Source organism: Epinephelus moara, chromosome 24 (genome assembly GCF_006386435.1).
Source record: "Epinephelus moara isolate mb chromosome 24, YSFRI_EMoa_1.0, whole genome shotgun sequence".
Taxonomy (NCBI): Eukaryota; Metazoa; Chordata; class Actinopteri; order Perciformes; family Serranidae; genus Epinephelus; species Epinephelus moara.
In genome coordinates, this window is record NC_065529.1 from 24,266,993 (window position 1) to 24,291,808 (window position 24,816).

General features: G+C 40.8%; 1 protein-coding gene across 1 annotated transcript; it reads left to right on the forward strand.

Moving 5' to 3' along the window:
• Positions 1 to 560: 560 nt before the first annotated feature.
• grm6b (glutamate receptor, metabotropic 6b) lies at positions 561 to 24,730 on the forward strand. The gene is made up of 11 exons (XM_050037897.1): positions 561 to 921; positions 2,455 to 3,047; positions 8,975 to 9,191; positions 11,061 to 11,196; positions 11,363 to 11,517; positions 13,222 to 13,362; positions 13,486 to 13,686; positions 14,454 to 14,593; positions 16,210 to 16,833; positions 16,912 to 17,223; positions 21,923 to 24,730. Exons 2-11 carry the CDS (start codon positions 2,511 to 2,513, stop codon positions 22,160 to 22,162), a joined length of 2,703 nt encoding a protein of 900 aa, XP_049893854.1. The 5' UTR covers positions 561 to 921; positions 2,455 to 2,510; the 3' UTR covers positions 22,163 to 24,730.
• Positions 24,731 to 24,816: the final 86 nt, after the last annotated feature.

Genomic DNA, 24,816 nt, shown 5'->3' on the forward strand with positions numbered 1-24,816 from the left:
TGTGTGTATATTGGTACAGTAGGCGGCAGTAGTGATACCACATTCAAGCATCTAATTGACAGATGATGAGCTGCAAACTGATCCGGGGGCTGCTTTTCCCAGAGCATCAACTCAAATCAATAATAAATCTAATCCAGCTGCATTCTGTGGTGCAGAAATGTATTTTCTGCTCTGGCATTCTCCACCATTGTGCCAGTGTTGACAGGTGTGTGAAGTAGAGTGTGTGTGTGTGTGTGTGTGTGTGTGTGTGTGTGTGTGTTTGTGAGAGTATGAATCAAATCGCTGCTCATCTAATCTCTCAAAGTGAGTTCCATCATGCTGGAGGGGGTGGGGAGGGGGCTCTGCATTTGGTTCAGCTGCATGGAAAAAAAAAGAAGTGGGCTAGTCCACCTAGTGCTTTCTTCACAGACGCCTGCATGATAATCCCAATCTGTGGCCATTAGTGAGCTGAGAGAGCGAGCGAGGAGAGGGTTCAACAGAGAGAAAGAGTAGGGGGGGGGGGAGTGCCTGGACAGAGATGCACACAGAGGAAAAAGAACGAGAGAGAGAGAGAGAGGGAGAGCTTTTAAGGGATTTGGCAGTGATTTGTAGACTCTCACTGCTGTAATGTTGTGCTGTTTCCTCCACTTTTCTCTGATTCTGCAATGATACTATAAACTGAAGCTTCAAAAGTCAGTCTTTTCATTTAGTCTTCATATATCACAACTACTTTTTTTTTTTTTTTTTTTTAGACAGTTGTTTTCTGTGTGGTGGTTATTTTTGAGAGTGCACAGCGGCGGTCTGAGATGATAGGGGATTTACTTTTGGTGAGGAGAGGAGAGCCTCTAGATATATAATCACATTTCGGACAATGGATGGAGGCCTGTTTGGAAGAGCTCATGTGATGGATAAAATCAAGACTGGTCAATGAAGAATGGGCAGGTAAGAAGCGCCTTTACATGAAGGAATGTCTCTACTTGCAGGGTGCCTGTGACAGTATTCTCTGTAAACGGTTGTGTGATTTATGCAGTTTCACATTATGCTCTTATTTTGGGAATCTTTTCAACTAACATCCATGAAATCAACTTGACAAGTGCAGTACAGAAACATAGAAAGATTTGGCATCGTAGATATAAGTTTGAGTATGAATATAAGTATGTATTGCAACTGTATGGTAATGCAGTTTTGCACATCCTGCACAAAACCGTGCAGCTTTTTAATTCTGAAACAGCTACACTGTACATTTTTTATGTTATGGTAGTTTTAGTATGATATTTTTATTGTAATTTGATTAGTGCTTGATTCTTGAGAGTTGCAGTGCTTTGCCTTATTTTTATTTCCTCTTCGTATATTTATTGTATGCTTAATCTATGCACCAAAAAAGCCAAAGCATATTCCTTGTAAGTGAAAATCTACTTGATAATAAATCTTATTCTGATTTTGAAAGACAGTTATTCTGTAAGCATGAAAACTGTTATTTATTTATGTTAGACATTTGGATTTAATACTAAATTTACCAAAATTAAGCTCCCATAATTCATATTTTCTATTGTTCAAATCCTGCCTGCAAATATTTAATATATTTACACTCTTAATAATTTAGTTTTATAGTCTGTGGGATCGGTTAGCCCAGTTGTTTACTGTGGGTTTCTTCAGTGATGCTCATGCTGATAAAATTAACCTGCTCCAACTTTTGGAGCATGAAATGCTGCGACGGTTCAGTTGATGTTTTCTGTTTTGCAAAATTTATAATGTTTTCCATCATCGTCTCTCTCTGTGATAAAAGCTTCCAATATTCACTTTGTGTCATCATGCATGCTGTCGTAGATCTTGTCCTCAGCTACAGCTTTTCAAATGGAGTATAGTTTATATTTTCTTTTCTCAAATTTTCTCAGTTTGGATCCAATGCCCGAAAACAGACTGCAGCAGAAAATGTGTCTAAAAGGGTTAAGGTTAGGGCTTTGGTTGTTGTCAGACATTTAAAAAAAAAATCTTCCTGTGGGCTCTCTGCATTTAAACACAGTGTTATCTGATATGGATCAATGCAATGTTCAAAAACCTAAAGAGCTGAAAACCTATAAAAATGTTTAAATTCTATTTAAGATCTCAAGTCTCCAAAGATACAAAACCTGGCATGCTAAATTACAAGACAGTGTTTATCAAATGATGCAAAACACATCTAGAATTTTCCATTTTATGTTGTAACCATAAAAAATGCATATTTTATTTAAATATTTCACACTGACTAAGTGACAGATCAAACAAAATATGGAATATAAAGTGATGAAGTTAAAATAACTGATTTATCAAGCTCTGAAACTGAAGGAATATTACCGACATAAACATCCAAGTAGGTAAGCAGCAGTAGTAGTTTGATAGTTTGCAGCCTTCTTCTTCTCCAAAAGAAGACTGAGACTTTGGAAACACACTGTCATGATGATGAGATGATAATCAGACGTCTCCGACTGCCCTCAGGTGTCAGAGGTAGAGGGAGTGGCCTGGTGCTGTCAGTACCTCTGCCGGTCATCATCATGACATCAGAGGCCCGCTCATCCCATCAGTGCTGCCGGCTCACTTCACCTTTCAGGTACCAAACATGGCTTCAGCTGATGTGGGCGCTGTTGGTGGGTATCAGCCCAAGCTCAGGGGCCCAGCAGGGCACCCAGCCACAGTCCATCAAAATCGAGGGCGACATCACCTTGGGCGGGCTGTTCCCAGTGCACTCTCGGGGACCTGCTGGGGTGCCCTGTGGGGAGGTCAAGAAAGAAAAGGGGATCCATCGATTGGAGGCCATGTTGTACGCCTTGGACCAGATCAACAGTGACCCGGACCTGCTGCCTAACATCACTCTGGGGGCCCGGATCCTTGACACCTGCTCCAGAGACACCTACGCCCTGGAGCAGTCGCTCACCTTTGTCCAGGCACTCATCCAGAAGGACACCTCAGATGTGCGCTGCTCAAACGGAGAGCCTCCCATCATCCCCAAACCGGAGAGGGTGGTTGGGGTGATTGGGGCGTCTGGCAGTTCGGTGTCCATCATGGTGGCCAATGTGCTCAGATTGTTTGCGGTGAGTTTCACCACCTTTCTCCATTAAACACTGAAAGGGCAAAATAATTGGGACAGTTTCTCTTTTCAGTAAGTAAGCTGATGGGGTGAGATCTAGGTGAAAGCCATTATCCTGTACTCACTTCCGTTTTTAATCTATTCATAAAGGAGAAAAAAAAGAGGCACATGAGTTAAAGCAAAGGTTCCCAGCCTGGGAGTTGGGATCCCTCAGTTGGTCCCAGGGTAAATCTGAGGGGTCCAAAATGATTAAAGGGTCAAGAAAACAAACAAACATCTCTTTTATTTTTTCTTTGAATTGGATACTTAAGGCGTCCTGGTTGTTTACCGCTTTAGACATGTGTCACATGCCTGCACCATTACATGCTTCATCACAGCCAGGAACCTCCTCTCTCTCCCTGTGTTTCCTGTCTCTCCCTTCTGTCTCTTTATAAATCTGTAAAACGTGATATGTTCTGGATACTTTCATTACTTTAGGCCTCAAAAATCCATCAGATGAAACAAGTGATTTGGGGTCATGAGCCAAAAAGTTATCAAGTTAGTCAGTGACTTTCAAACTAAGAGTAACTGTCAAAAACTGTCCAGCGATCCAGAATACATCTTTAAACTTCCTCTACACTCAGAAATGTGTTTTTCTTATGCTAATGTCACCGAACACATCTGACCTTGACTATACTGACCTGTGTCTGTCACCAGAGAGGTGTGGGCGATAGCTGTGCACACCTAAAATCTGAGATTTAAATGTACACAGGCCAGGCAGACTAGATTATGTACATCACTAATACGAAAGCCAATCACTGTCTAATGTGCAAATGCCAGCATAGAAATGTGAAATCTCCAGCGCAGGGTGGACTTACTACACCTAATATAAAAATCTCAACCAGACGTAACTTAATACAAATTTTGGTTAGATCTCTGGTATATAATAATAACAATGTAACAACGTAAACACACTGTGACATCATAGCAGATATTTTTGACTCCTCATCTGAGTTTGGGTCTGACTGAAGCTTAAACATATATGGCTGAATCTCTACAATGTTAATGCTAACGCTAGCCATCTTGATGGTCAGTTTGGCCAGGCTGTTCTCATACACTGTTCGTATATATACCTTCAAAAAGTAATGCACCACAATTTATATATAAATCCCATGTGATCATGAGCCACTAGTTTATGTATAATCCACGTAATAGGGAAAGCTGTGATCACATGATAAATGCACTGACAAGAGCAAAGTAGTAGTACGCATAGGGATGTATGTTGGGTTGTGGATGGGTCAAATGACACAAGACTGGTGTTTGATACCATGTGAAACCAAATTAACTTTTTTTTTTTGTTGTTAAAAATATTTTTTAGGGCATTTTGCCTTTAATGGACAGGACAGGTAAGAGTGAAGGGGGGGGGGGGGAGAGAGGGGGGATGACATGCAACAAGGGGCCACAGGCTGGATTCGAACCCGGGCCGCTGCGGCAACAGCCTTGTACATGGGGCACCTGCTCTACCCACTAAGCCACCGACGCCCCAAACCAAATGAACTTTGAGTCACTTTCAGATAAGTCGTCACCATGTTTCTTTTCCTAAACCTAACCTACGAAACTTCACTTGCCTAAACCTGACCTGACTGTCATTTGTGGGGCACTAATTTGTTAGAAATCATACAAACTGTTGTACAAAAATATGTTGACCTAGCACAAGCAGCGGTAGTGAGACGTGGGACCAGATCCTGAAATTCACACTGAGGGAGAAAGCAAATGTGCTTTCAGCCCCTTCTCCCATTTTTTTCTTGCTGTTTATGTTGGGAAACTTTGTTAAACATAGTATTAATCATAGCAGAGCATTCTGATATCAGATCTGTCAGTGATATCAGTGATCAGCTGTGCTCAGGAACAGGACCTCACATATGTCTGAATAAACACAAACAGATAATTTTGCTTTTGATGTAGACTTAAGGCTCAGAGTAGCTGAACTTGTACCTTCTATTTTAATGAACCCACTTGTTCATGCTTGTGCTGTTAAATCAGCTCACTGCTGATCTAGTTAAGATGTACAGGAGCACACAATGGTCTTATTCATTTAATCATTTTATCCGCTCTTAGATGATGAATGGGGTCATCATTTAATTGTGTCTTCATTCTGCAGCACGAACACGGGGAGCTTTAATTGCAGTTGGTTTATGGATTTTACAAACCTAATTAAGAGTACTCCTCACATTTAATTATCAACGTTACCTCAGTGGATATTTTGATAAGATATTGTTTCACATATCCCCTCACTGCTGCTGCACAGACAAATAATCAGTGCGCATTTCATCTGATACGACTTTGAAACAAGTCAGTTAAAACGATGAATAATTTGAATGAGTCTCCTCACTTCACAGGATTTTGAATCCATTGTCATGCGCAGCCTCCGCAGACTAATCCGTGTTATGTGTTCATTGTAGTTTTTTTTTTCTTTTACAGATGATTGACCTTTGATAATTGATTACACTGCTTATAACGATGATGGGACATTGAGTCTGTGTAAATCCCACATGATGTCATGTTCTCATTGACTTACTGACATACCGGCAGTCTGCCAGAAATCTAGAAATGAAATAAAAAAAAACAGCAGCACTAGTCTTTGTCAAATTGGCTGAATTTGTATCAGATAAAAAAATTAAATCAGACATTTCTCCTTGTTACAACATCCTTTATAGTAAGGATGTTGATATGAGAGCCAAGGAGGGTCAGCTTGCATACAGGGCAGATGTTAACTACAGAATTACAGATCCCACCCTCCACTAAGCCCCTCTCAGCAGCTCAGGACCCCAGGCTGAAAATAGAGCATCAGGGCAGCGGGATGACATTGGTTCTAGGATAACAGCAATTTGTAGCCTGGACGGCGTGGAATAGATTTAGCTAAATGGTGTGTTTCCTCCTACTGTCCATATGTGCTGCTCTCCACGCCGCGGATACTTCTAGACTGATGGTCACTATACATCGAACATCTGCTCTCAGCCGGAGCAGGAGAGGTTTCAGCATCAACCACACACACTCTGTTTAATGTTGCTTATTCTTTTGCAGTAAATGAAAACTGTCAGTGTAGGTCACATTTATATAATACAAGTTACAAGGTGTGAATCACATCAGTTTTGTATTTTACTCAACAGTTCATTTTGGGCTGAAATATTTAGCTGATTAGTCAATTGACAGATAATTAACTGATTATTACTACAGCATTATAAATTTGAGGATTTAGTGCTTTACTCTTTTACATCACTGTAAATGCAATATCTTTGGGTTCTGAACCACTTGTCACACAAAAAATGTGCAATTTGAAAACATCAAATGGTCATATCAAAAGATATTTGTCACTAATTTATTTTGATATAATTAATCAGAAAATAATCTGTATTAAAGGTCTCATGTGTAAGATTTAGTGGCATCTAGCAGTGAGGCTGTAGAACTGAAACTTCTCCTGTCTGCCAAGTGTGTAGAACTATGGTGGCCGAAGCGACCCTACCTAGAGCCAATGTTTGATTTGTCTGTTCTGGGCTACTGTAGAATAACATGGCGGACTGTGCTGGGCTTTGAAGCCATTTTTCATAACGGCTAAGCAGTGTAATTGCTCCATCACGTGATGCCCTGCAGCCCAAAAAGAATTTGACTTACATGGTGAAGGAGATGTCTGTAAATCAGTGGACATTTTTTTAGCATCACAACCCTGCAAAATGACTTGTGTCACTGTCGGGATTTAATCCATTCTGGCTGATAACATTCAGAAAGTTAGAACTTTATTGCCATTTAAGTCAACAGAGTGCTAAACCAGAAGTAGCCAGCTTGGCTGTCGGAAGTCTCTAGTGCACCTGGTCTATGTGCTGCACAGTGCGGAAGCAGTGCCTGTAATCCCCGGACCCATTCTGGCTTCATGTGCCACTGAACAACTCTCATAGGAATGAACAGGTCCTGCCTCCAATGCTGGGTCCAGGTCTCTATATACACCCTTGGAATCAGGCCCCCAAGAAGGCAGCTCAGCCTTGCTTCCATAGACCGCCACCTCAAACTTCAAACAAGGTTAATTATGACTCTATCTATTATAAATATGAATCCACGGAGGTTTAAGGTTTTTCAGATTTTCCTCAAGTTGAGAAATGCGGTTTAAAACTCCATGACGTCATCACAATGTATAGTCTACGAGCTAAGCGGGAACTTGTAAGTGGGGCTAGTGGAAGAAACACTTCTGTGCATTTTCAGGCTAGAAAGCTAGAAACCTTTTTTGCCGTATGTTCGTGGTGAGCAATTGCATTGGACTGAATAGGCGCCATCTTGGGGTCCAGAATATATTTATTATTATACATCTATGAAGAGGACCCGCTCCATATGTAGATATAAACAGCTCATTCTGAGGCAATGAAGACACAAAGATTAGCATCTTCAGGTGATTGTAAACTAATGAAAACATAGTTATGAAAAGGATTTACCATTTCTGCCAATAGATACCCCTAAATCCTACACACTGGACCTTTAACATAACAAAATTAAATTAATTGTAGCCCTATTTATAGTGATGCAGTTCATTTAGTGTCATCCAATATTTCAACACACTGTGTGCAATCTGAATCATAAGTCTGCAACTGCAGATTTAAGTACATTTTCTTAAACCTCAATAAGTCTGCTGCAAAGAAATGATGATTTAAATCATTACAAAGCAAAACATTTAATCAGGCTACTCAGGCTGTTCCTGCACAAACTTTGTTTCTGTGTTTAAATCAGACCATTAAGTCAAACTAAACCACCATCATATTTCCTTGGCTTGGATCCTGGATCCCATCCTTGGACTGTTTCAGTCATTTACTGATAGTGAGACTTCAGCAGAAGGCTACGGGACTGTAAGTGGATACTTGTGTTACTGATATGGCTCATTGATTTTAGAAAGTGAATTGGTGCAGATGCTTTTATCGGATTAATTTGGAGGGGATTACGTTTCATCTTGTTCTTTACAAATTTGCATGCACACAATTGATTCACCTCACTGGCTCAGTCTTCTCTGGACCCTGATGCCAAATATCACCTAATAAACTTGTCCAACACACAGTAGTGTTTTTTTTTGAGAGGGAGTCAGCACCTGGTTGAAGATGTTGTCTGTGACATGGAGGCTGACCAGTGAGTTCGAGCTTGGCGTTAACACACAGCAGCAAATTGAAGCTGCATGTGGCCATCAGAATTAAATATATTGTATGGCTTACAGCTGAGAAATGCTAACCTTTTTCTAGTCTTTTGATCTCTGTCTCTCCCTCTGTGCTTAACGTAATTTGACTAAAACCCCTATAATCCTTCCAGATAATCTGTGAAATGGTTCTCTCGCTCCTCTCTCCTTCTCCCTTCACTACCCCTTGTGTCTACCTTTCTCTCCTCGGCCCAACGTTAAGCCACGCTGTGGGACCGGCATTAGCAGGGTCAGGGTTGAGACTGTCGACATAAACTGTGTCATTAAAGAAGTAGCACACCAGTAAATTAATCTTCTCATCCTTTTTTTCCCCAAACAAATGCTTTTACAGCTGTGGTTCCAACCATCTGTATTTCACTGTGACGTTGTCTATATAAATATATATATATATTTATATAGACAGACCAGCTCTAGACAGAACACACTGTGAAGTTGCGTCAATTCTGAGAATTACTGAGAACACAGGCTGTTCAAGAGATGATTGCTCTCTATGATGGTCCAATTTTGGGATTTTAATGCACTACAACTTGCTAGTATAAAAGTGGAAGGCCTCCATTTAGATTCTGTTAAGGTTTTGTCTGAGTAAGTGGTGCATCATCCTCTGTTATGGTTCACTGCCTCTTCTATTTTTTATCTTGCTATCACATATTGGCCTAATTTGCACTGCTCTTGTTTTCCCTTTGACCCGACCCTTTCGTCATCACTGACCCATCCTCGTGTCTCAGATCCCCCAGATCAGCTATGCCTCCACTGCCCCGGAGCTGAGCGACAACAGCCGCTATGAATTCTTCTCCCGTGTGGTGCCTCCTGATTCCTACCAGGCCCAGGCTATGGTGGACATAGTCAAAGCCATGGGCTGGAACTATGTCTCCACGCTGGCATCTGAGGGCAACTACGGAGAGAGCGGCGTCGACGCCTTTCTCCAGATATCCAGAGAAGCAGGTTGTGTGTCTGGCTGTAGAAATGTGAATTCATTGCTGTGACAATAAGGGATTACTCATTTAGCGAGCCGCGTTGTTCCCACTCATTAAAAGACTAAAATAGGAAACAAAAATCCTTTAAAACACAAGATGTAACAGGGCAAATAGGAGTCACCACCTTACATGGGTTTAAAGGCTCAAATGATGTTACTAGGGTTCAGATTTCACATAGTATCACACACATACTGCACATCAATTATTGAAAATGCTGGACAGATCACTGCTGTAGCAGCATGCTGACCGTGGTCGCTCGACCACTTCAGTCCAGACTCAAATATCTCATTAGGAAAGGACTGCCATTCATTTTTATATGGACATTAATTGTCCCCAGAGGATGAATCCTGATGACATTGGTGATTCCCTGACCTTTACCGAGTGCTGCCATGAGGTTTTTGTATTATTATCATTATTATTATTAACATTATTATTCATTAGTTGTATTGGTGTCTGGTACAGACATTCAAGTTCCCATCAGGATGAAATGTATTATCTTTGGTTGACTCCTAACTTGTCATCAAACATTATCATCAGATCAAAATTTCATTTTCCAAATCCTACAAAACTGACATTGCCATCTGTTCCTTCTGTAGCTTGTGTTTGGTCCTCAGCACTAAATGTTAGCATGCTAAAACACTAAACTACGATGGTGAACATGGTAAAAATTATACCTGCTCAACATCAGCATGTTAGCACTGTCATTATGAACAAGTAAGGATGCTGATATTAGTAAGTGTCAAAGCTGCTAGTGTGGCTGTAGACTCCTCGTTTTGTATCTTATTTAATGTTACTCAATGTAATAATTTATCATACAGGTTCACAGAATTATTAAATAATTGAGACATGTTTCCTAGTGTCAATATTGGCTTAGATGTGCTCTTCATCTAGACTGACACTCACTCTCTGTGATGCTGCACTTAGGCCATATAGTTTAATAATAACAAGATACCAGACACCAAGACGGCGCCTATTCATTCCAATGGAGTTGCTTGCCTTGCGCATACACCAAAAAAGTTTCTAGCTTCTGGGTTTACTTCTGCGGTATGCCACCCACTGAATATGTGCAGTAATGTTTCTCCTGCTGGCCCCACCCATGAGTTCCTGCTCGGCTTATCAACTTTACGTTGTGATTTTAAAATTGCTTTACTTGGCTTAATGAAAGTTTTAAATATATAAAACCACCATGGCTCAAACATTCAGGTGATCTGTAAGGAGAATGCTTTTTGGGCTGCAGGGAATTTTTTCGCTGCAATACCGCAAGTGGCCACTGGGAAAAACCTGCTGCGAGGCTGAGCAGCTTCCCTGGGGGTCTGGATTTAGACACAGCAATGCTTTGAGCTAACTGCTAACATCAGCAGGCCAACATGCTCACACACTTGGATGTCTACTACTTACTCTCTTGACACCTCGTCACTACCCCTCTACAAAGCACCGACCTCAGTTGAGCGCTGTGGGGGAACACGCCCATGAACGTTCTGAACACAGAAAATAAGAAAATACAAGCAGTGGGCTAAGTCTCTGCGAACAATACACCGCCACACACTTCTAGTGGATCATAACTGATGATTGAGAAGGATTACTTTTGCATGAGTCTATACATTGTTGTTTTTCAGGAATATCCTACCCAAGTAGGCTAATAGGATGGAAAACAAGGATATCTTAGTTTACGTAATATCACTTTATGCTATATCATCCTTGTTGCAATTTGAAATACTTCTTTAAAGGTTTCAGTCATTATAATGATTATTAGTGTTACCTAATTTTACTGTGCAGTGAGGGAAGAACACAGGGATGTACAAATATTGCTTACACATTTCCAATATGTCTGACACAGGGGGGCTGTGTATCGCACAGTCCATAAAGATTCCCAGAGAGCCCAGACCCGGGGAGTTTGAGAAGATCATCAAGAGATTGATGGAGACCTCTAATGCTCGTGGGGTCATCATCTTTGCCAACGAGGACGATATCAAGTGAGTCAAGTTCTGCTGCACGGCATATTAGAGAAAGAAAAACAGCCAGATGATAAAATGTACTGTTTAATATTTAACTGCCAAGTGTCCTGTTTGATAACACTTGGTCACCAGCAGAGGAGTAAAGTAGAAAGTGTGTGAGGAAGAATAATCTGTTCTCTTTCAGACGGGTGTTACAGTCTGCCAAAAAGGCCAACTTGACAGGCCACTTCCTGTTTGTTGGCTCCGACAGTTGGGGGGCCAAAAGCTCCCCCATTCAAGACCAGGAGGACGTGGCTGAGGGTGCTGTCACCATCCTGCCAAAAAGAGCCTCTATTGATGGTACGGCAAATTTATTAAATCAAAATTTTATATTCAGCTCCAATGAAATTAAATGCAATATGAACACCTAAGATAGCCCGAGACATTTGACACTGATAGATGAGTTTAATACCAATGCAATAAATAAAGGAAATGAATGATGTTTGATAAGTCTGTGAGTGACATTTCCACCCTGCTACTAAAAAATGAGCCAACTGAGTCCACATAACTCATTTCATTTCATGGGTTGGACCCGCCTTTTCCTTCAAAACTGCCTTAATTCTTGGTGGCATTGATTCAACAAGGTGCTGGAGATTTTGGTCCATACTGACATGATAGCATCACGCAGTTGCTGCAGATTTGTCAGCTGCACATCCATGATGCGAATATCCCATTCCACCACCGGAGTACAGTGAACTCATTCTCATGTTCAAGAAACCAGTTTGAGATGATTTGAGCTTTGTGACATGGTGCGTTATCCTGCTGGAAGTAGCCATCAGAAGATGGGTACACTGTGGTCATAAAGGGATGGACACGGTCAGCAACAATACTCAGGTAGGCTGTGGTGTTTAAACCATGCTCGGTTGGTACTAAGGGGCCCAAAGTGTGCCAAGAAAATATCCCCCACACCATTACACCACCACCAGCAGCCTGAACTGTTGATACAAGGCAGGATGGATCCATGCTGTCATGTTGTTTACACCAAATTCTGACCCTATCGTCTGAATGTTGCAGCAGAAATCAAGACTCATCAGACCAGGCAACGTTTTTCCAATCTTCTATTGTCCAACTTTGGTGAACCTGTGCCAACTATAGCCTCAGTTTCCTGTTGTTAGCTGACAGGAGTGGCACCCGGTGTGGTCTTCTGCTGCTGTAGCCCATCTGCTTCAAGGTTGGACGTGTTGTTCATTCAGAGATGGTCTTCTGCATACCTTGGTTATAAGGTGTGGTTATTCGAGTAACCGTTGCCTTCCTATCATCTTGAACCAGTCTGGCCATTCTCCTCTGACCTCTGACATCAACAAGGCATTTTCACCCAGAGAGCTGCTGCTCACTGTATATTGTCTCTTTATGGGACCATCCTCTGTAAACCCTAGAGATGGTTGTGTGCATCAGCAATGAAATACTCAAACAAGTCCATCTGGCACCAACAACCATGCCACGTTAAGTCACTTAAATCACCTTTCTTCCCCAGTCTGATTCTCGGTTTGAACTTCAGCAGGTCGTCTTGACCATGTCTACATGCCTTAATGCATTGAGTTGCTGCCACATGATTGGCTGATTAGCTATTTGTGTTAATGAGCAGTTGAACAGGTGTACCTAAAAAAGTGGCTGGTGAATGTATATATATGTATGTATCTATATATATATATATATATACATACACTTTAATGTGCAGTGCAAGCTATGTAATGTTGAAATCACAGCTAATCTCTATAGTCTGTGCAGCACAGATAGGTAGGCTAACCCTAACCCTCACCTGCATTTTAATTTGGGTGTTCATTTTGGACCCTTTTCTATGTTGGATTTATTTTTTTTGCGAGTACTCGGGTACTTGAAAATTTAATGCGAATACTCGAATATGGAAATCACTTAAAATGTCAATCCCTAATATCAGCACAATAAAATGACTGATATACTGATATCAATATGAGTGCTGTGGTTTTAAAGCATGCATGCCATTTTCATAAAACACAAACATGTCTGCTTTATGAAATGATTCAGGGTTCGACCAGTACTTCACTTCAAGATCTCTGGAAAACAACAGAAGAAACATCTGGTTTGCAGAATTCTGGGAGGACGACTTCAAGTGTAAACTAACCCGCCCTGGTGTAAAGTATGAACTTGGTAGAAGAAAATGTACAGGTAAGCAGGCTGCTATTTAACGTACAGGGAAGTGCTTTAAAGTGACATTTTAAACATATCTTAATTTTGTTTATGAGCAGGTTTGTGTTTTCATCATTTTTCGACTCTTTTGTCACCCCTCAGGTGAGGAGAGGATCAGTCAGCACTCTCAGTATGAACAGGAGGGCAAGGTGCAGTTTGTGATTGATGCTGTGTACGCTATGGCCCACGCTTTACACAGCATGCACATGGACCTGTGTCCTGGCTACATGGGTGTCTGTGAGAAGATGGACCCCGTGGAAGGACGGAATCTGCTCCAATACATTCGCTCAGTCAACTTCAATGGTGAGCTTTTGACTTTCAATCTGTTTTTTCTCCTTTCTCATGCAGCGTGTGATGGTTTACATTAAAGTGGTTTTATTTCTTTGATCAAAATTGACGAGAAACCCTCAGGGAGATTTATGCTGGAGGAACTTTTCCACGGCTGCTCAGTGTCACTGCAGATTTGAAAAGAGGCACATTTTAAAAAGCAAACAGTAGAAGGGAGGTCATCTTGAAGTCGGAAGCCTTGAGATGTTTCTGCTAATGTACCTAGCTACAGAGCATAGCACATTTCTTCAAAGCACGTCCCCTCCCTAGGGCTGCCTCCTCGCTCTTCCCTATACACAACGCTCCGGCTTTTCATCCTCGTCTTTCATAAAAACGTCACAGTTTTTAAAAAGAAAAAAAAAAGTGTTCTATGAAAGCATCCTATTTACTGCTCTCCTCTTGCTGGATGACCTTAGCTTGTATGGAAGATTTTCTGATTGAGCGCCTGCAGGGACCCGAGAGGAACATTCAATCGCGTTAGGGCAACAGAGCAGAGTGCACTGAAAGATGGTATGCATGGAGGAAAGCCTTCACCAAAGAGCATCCTGCACTCAGCTTTCACATGATTGCACAAAACTGAAGGCAGCAAACATTAGCTGTATTTAACAGTGTGTGGGTGTTTTCACCACTAAAGATGGGGGTGTGTATCTCTATCTTAGAGAGTTTGACTTCCTCCTCCCCTTTGACTCACTTTGCTTTTTTGATAGCAGACAAGCCATTAAAACTCTGTCTCCATCTAACAGGCAGCGCAGGAACTGGAGTGATGTTCAATGAGAACGGAGACGCTCCTGGTCGTTACGACATCTTCCAGTACCAACTGTCTAATGTCAGCAACCCCGGCTACAAGGTTATCGGCCAGTGGACAAACCACCTCCGCCTCAATGTAAATATTCGTTTTTGTTACATTTTAGGTACAACTGAAAGTCCTACTAATAATTAAACATTTTGAGAAGGTTGGACCAACTCTCATGTCTGTAAGCTAACCAGAGCCAGCAGGCAATTAGCTTAGCTTAGCTTAGCATAAAGACTGGAAAAACAGCTGGTGTGGCTCAGTCCAAAGGTAAAAAACAAACAAACACCCCAACAAAAAACTGCCTGCCAGCACCGATATATAGCTCACTAATTATTACATTATATCTTGGTTTTTAATTTGTAGAAAAATGTCACATGGTGGATTATACAACAGATTTTTCCTGGCCAAGTGTAGTAACTTTCTGGAATTTACAAGAGCCATGCTAGCAATTTCCTTGTGTCCAGTCTTTGTGCTAAGCTAAGCTAACCAGCTGCTGGCTCTAGCTACATAGTTAGCATACAAACATGAAAGTGGTGTTGTTTTAGATTTTGGCTTTTGTAATATATTTTTGTCTTTTCCTGATTTGATAAAAGCTACATTACAGTAAAGTGATGTAAATTTACCAGATTGTTCCAGCTTTTTTTTTTGTGCCTTTACCCACTTTGTTGTATCCGCATTATTGACGATTATTTTTCTAAAATCTCATTGTGTGAATATTTTGTGAAAGCACCGATAGTCAACCTTATAATATCATTGCAATATCAATATTGAGTTATTTGGTCAAAAATATTGCGACATTTGATTTTCTCCATATCGACTTGCCTGGATGTATCATATCCCTCCGTCTCATGGATTGTGCTTCCTCTGTAACTGGGCAAACACTGTTTGGTTTTAACAGTCTCAAGACCCCAGTTTCAGCCACAACATGTAAAATAATAATAATAAAACAAGCTCACTACAGTTTATAATGGATCTTTTGACAATCCAGATGATGTAATTGCTCAAATTGGCAGGGCAGCACCAAAATTTCTGACCTGCCTGAAATCCAGTTGATCTTCTCAGAGCCACACTGTTGATCATTGAGGTGTCTTAAAGGAATACTTCACCCACAGTTGAGTATCAATTATGACGTGTTATCTTGAATTCACAAAGAAAACTTTCTCTTCCTCACATGTGTCATGGTGGACATATTGATTTATTGGGGACCATGTTTAACAACAGCAAAGCTATAGCTAAACATAAAAAAAACACCTTAGTGTTGGAGTCTGGCTGCAAAGAGAGCATAGATAAGTTTCACTTTCAGCTCAGTTTTGAATAAAAATGCATGTGTTTAGGAAGTACTGAGCATACGACGTGAATAACTTGAATTATACTGGATTAATTGTGTGAGAGTTTGTTAACGGATGTTTTGACATAGTGGATGCATGCGAAAAAAATGTTATCTTAATGAATTCAAGGTAACATGGCATGACTAACTGATACACAAATGGTGACTTTGTAAGTGAAGTATCCCTTCGAACTGCACATGAAATGACAATTAAGCAGCGGACATTAGTTGCGATTCTAAAATTATTTGGGGACAACCGATTAGTGGTTGTCGAGCTTGATCTGAACAGTGTCCGCCCAGCTTCATGGCAGCAGTTTTTAGCCTGATACAAAGTCTCAGACAGTTCTTACTAGTTGGTGTGTTTACTTATCCACCCTAGTCGGAGGAGATGCAGTGGTCAGGTGGTGACCGTAAGATCCCGGAGTCGGTGTGCAGTTTTCCCTGTGAGTCTGGAGAGAGAAAAAAGATGGTGAAGGGCGTTCCCTGCTGCTGGCACTGCGAGCTCTGTGATGGCTACCAGTACCTGCTGGATGAGTTCAGCTGCGACATGTGCCCCTTCGACATGAGGCCCTTAAAGAACCGCACAGGCTGCCGGCCCACACCCATCATCAAGCTGGAGTGGAGTTCTCCCTGGGCCATCATCCCAGTCTTCCTGGCCATCCTGGGCATCCTGGCCACCAGTGGAGTCATCATCACCTTCATCCGCTTCAACGACACGCCCATTGTTCGAGCCTCAGGCAGAGAGCTCAGCTATGTGTTGCTGACGGGCATCTTCCTCATCTACTTCATCACCTTCCTCATGATAGCCGAGCCCAGCATAGCCGTATGCGCCTTTCGTAGGCTGCTGCTGGGGCTCGGCATGTGCATCAGCTACTCCGCCATGCTCACCAAGACCAATCGGATCTACCGAATCTTCGAACAGGGCAAGAAGTCGGTCACGCCCCCCAAATTCATCAGTCCCACCTCTCAGCTGATTATCACTTTTATACTCATCTCAGTGCAGGTATGAATGTGGATGCTTCTTTTATACACATCACCTAGATTCTCTGTTGCACTCTGACTAACGCTCCTCTCTCTGCAGTTACTTGGGGTGTTCATCTGGTTTGGTGTGATGCCTCCGCACACCATCATCGACTATGAAGAGCAGAAGCCCCCAAACCCAGAGTTCGCCCGTGGGGTCCTCAAGTGTGACATGTCCGACCTGTCCCTAATCTTGTGTCTGAGCTACAGTATCGTACTGATGATCACCTGCACTGTGTACGCTATCAAGAGCAGAGGAGTTCCTGAGACCTTCAACGAGGCCAAACCAATTGGCTTCACCATGTACACAACCTGCATCATCTGGCTGGCCTTTGTACCAATCTTCTTTGGCACTGCACAGTCTACAGAGAAGGTGGGACATTTAACAATTTTGTGGGTTCTCCTGGAAGTAGAGGCACTGGGGTACTTAACATTACGCTGCATTATACTTCAACCCCACTACATTTCAGAGGGAAATTAGCAGGTACTTTGAAGATCAAGATTTTGACAATAAAACATTATCAACTACAGACTGAACTACTCAACAGTATATAAAGTAGTTTAAATTAGCTCCACCTCAGTCAGCTAAACCATTAAATGCTGCTTACACACACTCAGGCAAGAGTGTCCAAAGTCTGGCCCAGGGGCCAATCGTGGTCCACAGACCGATTTTTAACAGTCCCTGGGTTGTTGTTCAAAATATACTGTGGCCCACCACACAAGGACTACCATACAGTTTGTAGACATGCAGCAAGAAGGAACTACACAGGTGTAACCAATGTGTTTTCATAAACAAGCAAACTAACGGCTAACTAACAGCACACATTTCCCAGTAGGTAGCAGACATGGCCACAGCAAAGAAGTGTTAAATTGACAGTGGGGGACACCACTTTCAGAAGTGATGTAGTACATTTTGCAGCTAACACTTTTATAGTATTTTTATAGTGTGATATTGCAACTATTATGAGGTTTCTACAAATATTAGACACTTTAATGTTTTTTTAAGACCTTTTCAAAATATTTTTCTTTACCAAATTCAGTACAAATGTTTGGACAAATCATCTTTTTCCAAATAAAGCATAGCAGGTAAGGTAAGTATAAAGGTTTTTATGTTAGACAGTGGTTATTAGAGTAAGTTGGGTTAATCGACTTTAGTGCAGAAGAGCTTGACTCACTTTGACCAAAAAAAGAAAAGAAAAGACAGACTTGTCTGTCCTGTCAAATAAAGGCTAAAAAATGCCCCAAAAAATATCTTAAAAAAAAAGATGGACAAATTCAATAAGATAAAATGTTCGTGGCAATTAAGACCCACAAATTAAGACTATTTAATTACTTTTGAGGCCTAATATCTATAACATTGAATTTAAGACATTTTAATGTGTTTTAAGGACCTGCAGGCACCTGCATTACTTAGAATTAAATTTCTACCCAAATAAATTCATTATCAATTGATAAGCAGAAACTTCCCAGCAAATATTCACATTTGAGGGGCTGCCACCAGAACATGTTTTGCAGCACTGTTTTGAAAAAGGAAATTAAAAAAGGAAATATTTTCTCAGCTTTAATTTGTGCATGTTATTTTCTCTGCTGTTGAATAAAACAAATGCTCTCATCCCCTGAATGTTTAAACTTTAAAGATCATAGCAACAAACTCTCATTCATTCTGGCTACCGTGCAATAACTAATGACATGAATATTTGCTTTATAGTATTATCTATTGATTGATCATCTAATAGATTCTTTTGTAAAGATCAATCCCATTCTGGGTTCCCACACCTTTTTCAACATCAAATTCAGGCTATTTCAAGGACTTTTTAGACCCAACTTCTTGAAATCCAAGGACCCAACACTGTAAGGTTTGAGACCCGGATCAAGGTGAATTACCGTTACAAGATTGAGAATTTTTATAATGAGAAGTAGCGGACTTTACAGAAGCACACAGACACGGATTAAAAAGAGAGGCTTGAATGTGTGAACACTTCTCAGTGGTGCTGTGTTACAGTGATGGCAGACAGTGTGGTGTCCTATCTTCTCTAACAGCACAACAAAACAATATATTGTGTAAGTTCAGCAGTTGATACAGTGTATTTCTTTTCTTGCACAAAATATATATATTTAAGTAGTTTGGATGAACTGTGTGTATTGATGTCTGTTTTCAGAAACATTCAATTTTTTGTCAAATTCACAAATGTTTCAGGTTTCAAGGACCCATGGGAACCCTGTACATTCATTTTTGTTTAAGTAATTTAAGAAAAAGCATAAGTACTTTATTAATCCCCCACAGATAGATTAAATGTCCCTCGAGTCTCTTTACTCTTGAATCGCATATATTAATGGCAGTACCTTAAATAATGAGGTGAATCTAAATGATGTGCTACACAATAACACACACTAATAGTAAGAGAGTAAATGAATCCCTCAGATGTTCAACGTGAAATCTGAGTTTGTTGCCTGTCATATCATATTTGCTTCCTGCTGTACTCACAGGACATCCTGCCTCCACTGTACTGAGAGTTTAATTTAGCTTGTGGGCTATTTCTGCAGTCACAAAGTACGAGGCTGTTGGGGGAATATTTGAAAAACAGAGATAGGTTTTGACTAATAGAGAGCTGTATTATGAATCAGTCAGGCTGAAACAATTAAAGCCTGAGGTGCTTTCAAAGTCTTTTCACCTCCTCCGAATGGAAATGAAGTGAATTAAGGAAAAGGAGGGAGGGAAGAAAGGAGGTCAGATGAGCTGAGGGACGGTAGGGACCCCTCGTAGACCAAATCAGCCATCCAATTCAATTAATCATCACTTAGGAAAAGAGCTAAATATAGACGCTAACTTTTGTCTGGCGCATGAAAATAATGGCTGTTACTCTCCCATCATATGTAAGACCACGTGTAGGAGGAGGTGATTTACCTGCTTCATGTCTGTACATATGGAACAACCATTCACTGTTCCTGAGCCAGTCTCGCCTCAGGCCAAGCACATGAATACAATCACCGCAGCTGCTTTTACAAACACAGAGGTCACCCATGAAAAGCATGACAGAGATGATAAAAGAAACTATACTGTATGGACATCAGCCTGTGAGACACCAGGATGTTCTGCGGCGGCTGCTGGGGATAGTGTACAATTTATCACTTATTTATAGCACAAATATATCTTATTTATTATGGCACATATGGCTTGATTTATTTATGACTTGTAGAGTTTCCTTGAATAATGAGTTCATAATTTATTGGAGGCAGATCTCAGGAGAAGTCTCTTCTCATTATTACTGTTGGATTTTCAATAAGAGGAAGAGCAGTGAAGAGTAGACGTGGTCAAAGGCCATAAATAGAGCTTCCTTTCCTGACTACATATACCAGGTCATAAATCATTCAACAGGGGAAAAACCCTGCCTCCTGTGCTTCGAGATGAAAACTGTTAACTGCATTGTGACAACCTATGAGATGACAGCCTATTTTCTTGAACTTATGCAAGATAATAATCAATATTTAACAGCAAACGGACAGGTACTTTAAGGTCCAGTGTGTAGGATTTAGGGGGATATATTGGCAGAAATGGAATATATAATAATATTTTCTTTAGTGTATAATCATCTCAAACTAAGAATGGTGTTTTTGTTACCTTAGAATATGCGATTTCTGGCTACACAGGGAGCAGGTCCTCATCCACAGGGATCGCCATGTTGCACCACCATTTTCCTACAGTAGCCCAGAAAGGACAAATGTAATACTGGCTCTATATAGGGCCATTCACGTTCTCACAAGCGGTGTCAGAAAAACACAGATCATTAATGCTTCACTTCCACTTATGTATGTGTATGAAGACGAGGCATCTGGAAGTCTATTCATTCCTATGGGAATCTCTGTGATATCCGATGTGCCTGCAAAACTTTTGCAGTGGATTTCGGAGAGGCTGAATGACATTGTGCTAGCTTAGCTAACAGGCTGCTAACTGGCTTCTTCCTCAGTTCAGTTGCCTGTTGATTGTCAAGTGAGTGTGTATGATTAAAAAGAACGTATCTAGCTTTAACACATTGTGAATTTGAGTAGTGTTATTCTGCTAAAATATGGTTAAACATATATACGGTGAGATCGTCATTATGACTCGTTCAGCTGTTCGTACGTTTATTCCAAACTACTGGATGGCAAAAAACTGACAGGTAGGCATAGGTAAAAACACAAGAAACAAATGATACAAACAATAAAAGCAATCAGAAGCACAGAACAGAAACAAAGGCAAACGGGTAAAAGCACCCAAAGTAAAACAATTAAACAGTCAAAAACTATGTGCTTTTGATTGTATGTTCTAATGTTTTTTTTTATTGTTTCACTCTACGTGCTTTCGCCTGTTTGCCTTTGTTTCTATGAAATCTTTTGAGTGCTTGCTTTTATTGTTGTCATCATTTGTTTGAATGACAACCAAAAAAACAAACAAATAAAAATTTATTTAAAAGAGAATTAATTAAACACATTGGTGAGAAGATATGTCTTTAACTTGGATTTGAATGTGCTCAGCACTGTCTCAAGTCTTAGCTCTTCTGGCAATTTGAGTAGCATAGAAACTAAAAGCAGCTTCACTATGTTTTATTCAGTGTTTTTTCCGGGTTTAACCATGGGATCTGTTTGTTTTGGAGAGGAAGAGACCTCTGTGGATAATTCAGCTCCCTGTGAAAACCTCCTGAATGTCTGGTCTTAAGTTATCAGAGAAAATTGGTGAGCACACCTTAGGTCTAGCGACCCGCCTCTGACGAGCATAACAGCGTAGGAGAAACACTGATTTGTAATGTGAAACTGCTTTACCTTGTGTTTTTACCTGTTTTAATTACCTGGTCTGTTTGTTTTGGAGAGGAAGAGACCGGTAAAAACCTCCTCAACAATGAACACTGTAATCTAACTAAGTGAAGTTTCAGCTGGTTGCAATCTGCAATCCTCACCACTAGATGCCACTAAATTAACTAAATCTTACACACTGGACCTTTAAAGGTTCCTAGGAAATTAATCAATAATTTGTTCAGCAACTGTTAGCACAGGTATGTGTGTAGGGATCTTTCTGACTTGCCATGTCTCTGTTGCAGATGTTCATCCAGACCACCACCCTGACAGTGTCCATGAGCCTGAGTGCCACCGTGTCCCTGGGCATGCTCTACATCCCTAAGGTCTACGTCATAATCTTCCACCCGGAGCAAAACGTCCAGAAGAGAAAGCGCAGCTTCAAAGCTGTGGTGCAGGCTGCCACTGTGTCCACGCACCTGTCCCAGAAGTCCAACGACAAACAGAACGGAGAGTCCAAGATTGAGCCGGACAGATCACAGTGAAACAAATGAAACTGGGTCCATGTTTCTATCACCTAATATCTCAAGCACAGACTGAGACAGCTGCTGAAAAATCAGCATTTTTTTCCTAGTTTTGGCCGGATTATTTTTCTTCTTCTCCCCTTTACTATGGATTGAAGAACAGCGAAGACATCCCTGGATGTTATTTCTTTTCACACTTATTTAGAAAACTCAGATCTACTGAACCTGGAATGAAACACAGAAAGAAATAGAAAATGCTCACACTTAAAATTAACAACTTTTTAGTACACTTTAAGAAGAACTGAAAGGACACTGACGTAAGGTTTGTTCTTCTTTTGTATCAACATCCACATATACACCTCAGCTGGATGAGGAGGTATTGTTAGTTTTAACTTTCCCTGGGAAATACTGATTAGGAAAAAATACGTTTAAATGGCGACCTTTACCCTACAGGAAGATGTACATGTATGTGGAATCCCTCGGGGTCAACGAAGCATTGTTAACTGGCTCCAAAAGCACTGCATGGATTGTGTGTTTTATGTGTACATGAGTGTTTTGAAATATTGTTCATAAGGGGTGTCGTGACTTTTTCTTCTGATTGCACTGGAAGGAACCAGTTCTTAAAATGCACCACCATGTCCTGTTACTATTTCTGATGAAGTCCCCTGGGGAGGTATAATTAACCACTTTACTATAATCACTCACAGCAGAATCATTCAATGTCCAATCACTAATGCAACAAAGCATTTTATTTAAAGTAGTGTTGTATATGTATTAAGGTACAATCTGGCTTTCATTGTGGAAGCTGTAGATCCATGTGTGCAAACAGGATACAAGTGATTACGAGCAGGATATTTATCTTCTACCTGGTACTTTACTTCTCCGCAGTGGAAAACAATGTTTGGCATTTCCCTATATTGTTTGTCAAAATATCAAGCAATCTCCTCGAACGTCAGCCGGTAAGGCAACATGCCAAAGTCATGGGCAAGCTACTGTTTTTTTCATGCATGGGAGCCCTGTCAAAAAGCCCCGTGCATAGAAATAGAATGACAGTAGAATGGACATTAACATTGAAATCAACATCACAAGATGGTCAAGGACGTTAAAAATAGAAGTCATGGTGTCATATCACGTCATACCAAATGGGTACAACACGTGCGCGGTGAAATCTGGTCTGCACTTGCTGAATAGCTCAACATGGGGATGATTGATTCAGCTCATTGAAGTGTCCGCAGTCGGCCTTGGGTTGGAATATATTTGAACAAAAAATAAAGATATGGGTGAGAATTACAATTCTGTAATTATTGAAAAAGTCAATCATAAAAGACCATAATCAAATACTTTCATGCAAACCTTATATTGTATTTGGGCTGCCATTGAATTGAGTGTAACCAAAAGTTCATCAGGCTGAGCGCACCCAAAGAGCACCTGAGTGGACACCGTCCCTCTATTTCTAGTGCTGTCTGCTGTAGCCCTCCAACATCGTGGGTCTAGTTACATTGTGCATGTGTCATACTCCATAGCTCTCATGGGGTCAAAGAGCGTGTCCCAGAATTCACTAAATAGCCCTGAGGATGGTCAGAGCGGTGGCTATTTTTATGTGGATGCATTGCCATTGCAAATTGTAGTGGGCTACCTTCTATATAAACTTCCTTATACACAAACTCACTTGCAGCAATTTCTGAGCTCTCTTATGAGGTTTGCAGTAAGGACCAAATGAACAGTTAGGTACATTTTCAAATAAGCAATCCGTCACTTAACCATGACTCAACTCCGTAACTGCTATTTCCCTGTTTCTTTTGTTGCCATTGACTGCATGACTGTTGAAACAATATGTACTGTAGCTGCCTCAAAAGTACGAGAAAAAGACGCTGCTCAGTGGACAGCTGGGTGGTAGAATGAGACCCTGGGGAAAACATTGTGCAGATCAGCATATTATCTCATCTAACTCAGTGAATTTAGGGTGTTTTTCAACTAACTAAGATGGTTTTGGTGAGTTTTATTTTGCTTTTGTCGAGTTTGAATGAAGTGTGTTCCACGAAGAGTTAACAATGACGTTAAGCTAACGTTTAGTTTGCTAAAAGAGACAAACTTGGATTGGTGTACAAATTTATTTTCCTGTTTAGTGATGAAAAATAGGTATAAGAAGAATAGGCCAAAACAGAGTTCTCAAATGAGTGTGACGCACTGACGTGTGTCTTCTCAATAAACACTAACATCAATTAACGTTTTCTTTTGTTCATCAAATGACCATGGCAAACTGTTCAATGTCCATTCTACTCTCATTCTGTTTCTGACTTCATGTCATCAGTTATTATTTATTAATTTTGTGCCATGAAAGGTCCTCTTTCACTACAAGTTCTCATTTCTACAAGCATCATTCATTTAATGAGGTAACTCCCAAGATTAACAACCGTCCCTTCATTGCCAGGATATCATTTGCAGTCTACTTTTTGTTACTTGATCACAATGTACAACTCAGGTTTTACTGAAGGTGTTTTAAATCATGTTTTTCTGGAGGAGCTCCTTCTGTGCTGGCGCAGCCTTTTCAATACAAATGGTTTCAGCAGTTACCATGTACAGTACATTTTCCCTCACGGCACAGGAGGACTGAAAGATTCATGTCCTCATGTGAGACAAGACTGTTTGTACTGCCCTCTGCAGGAAAGCACACC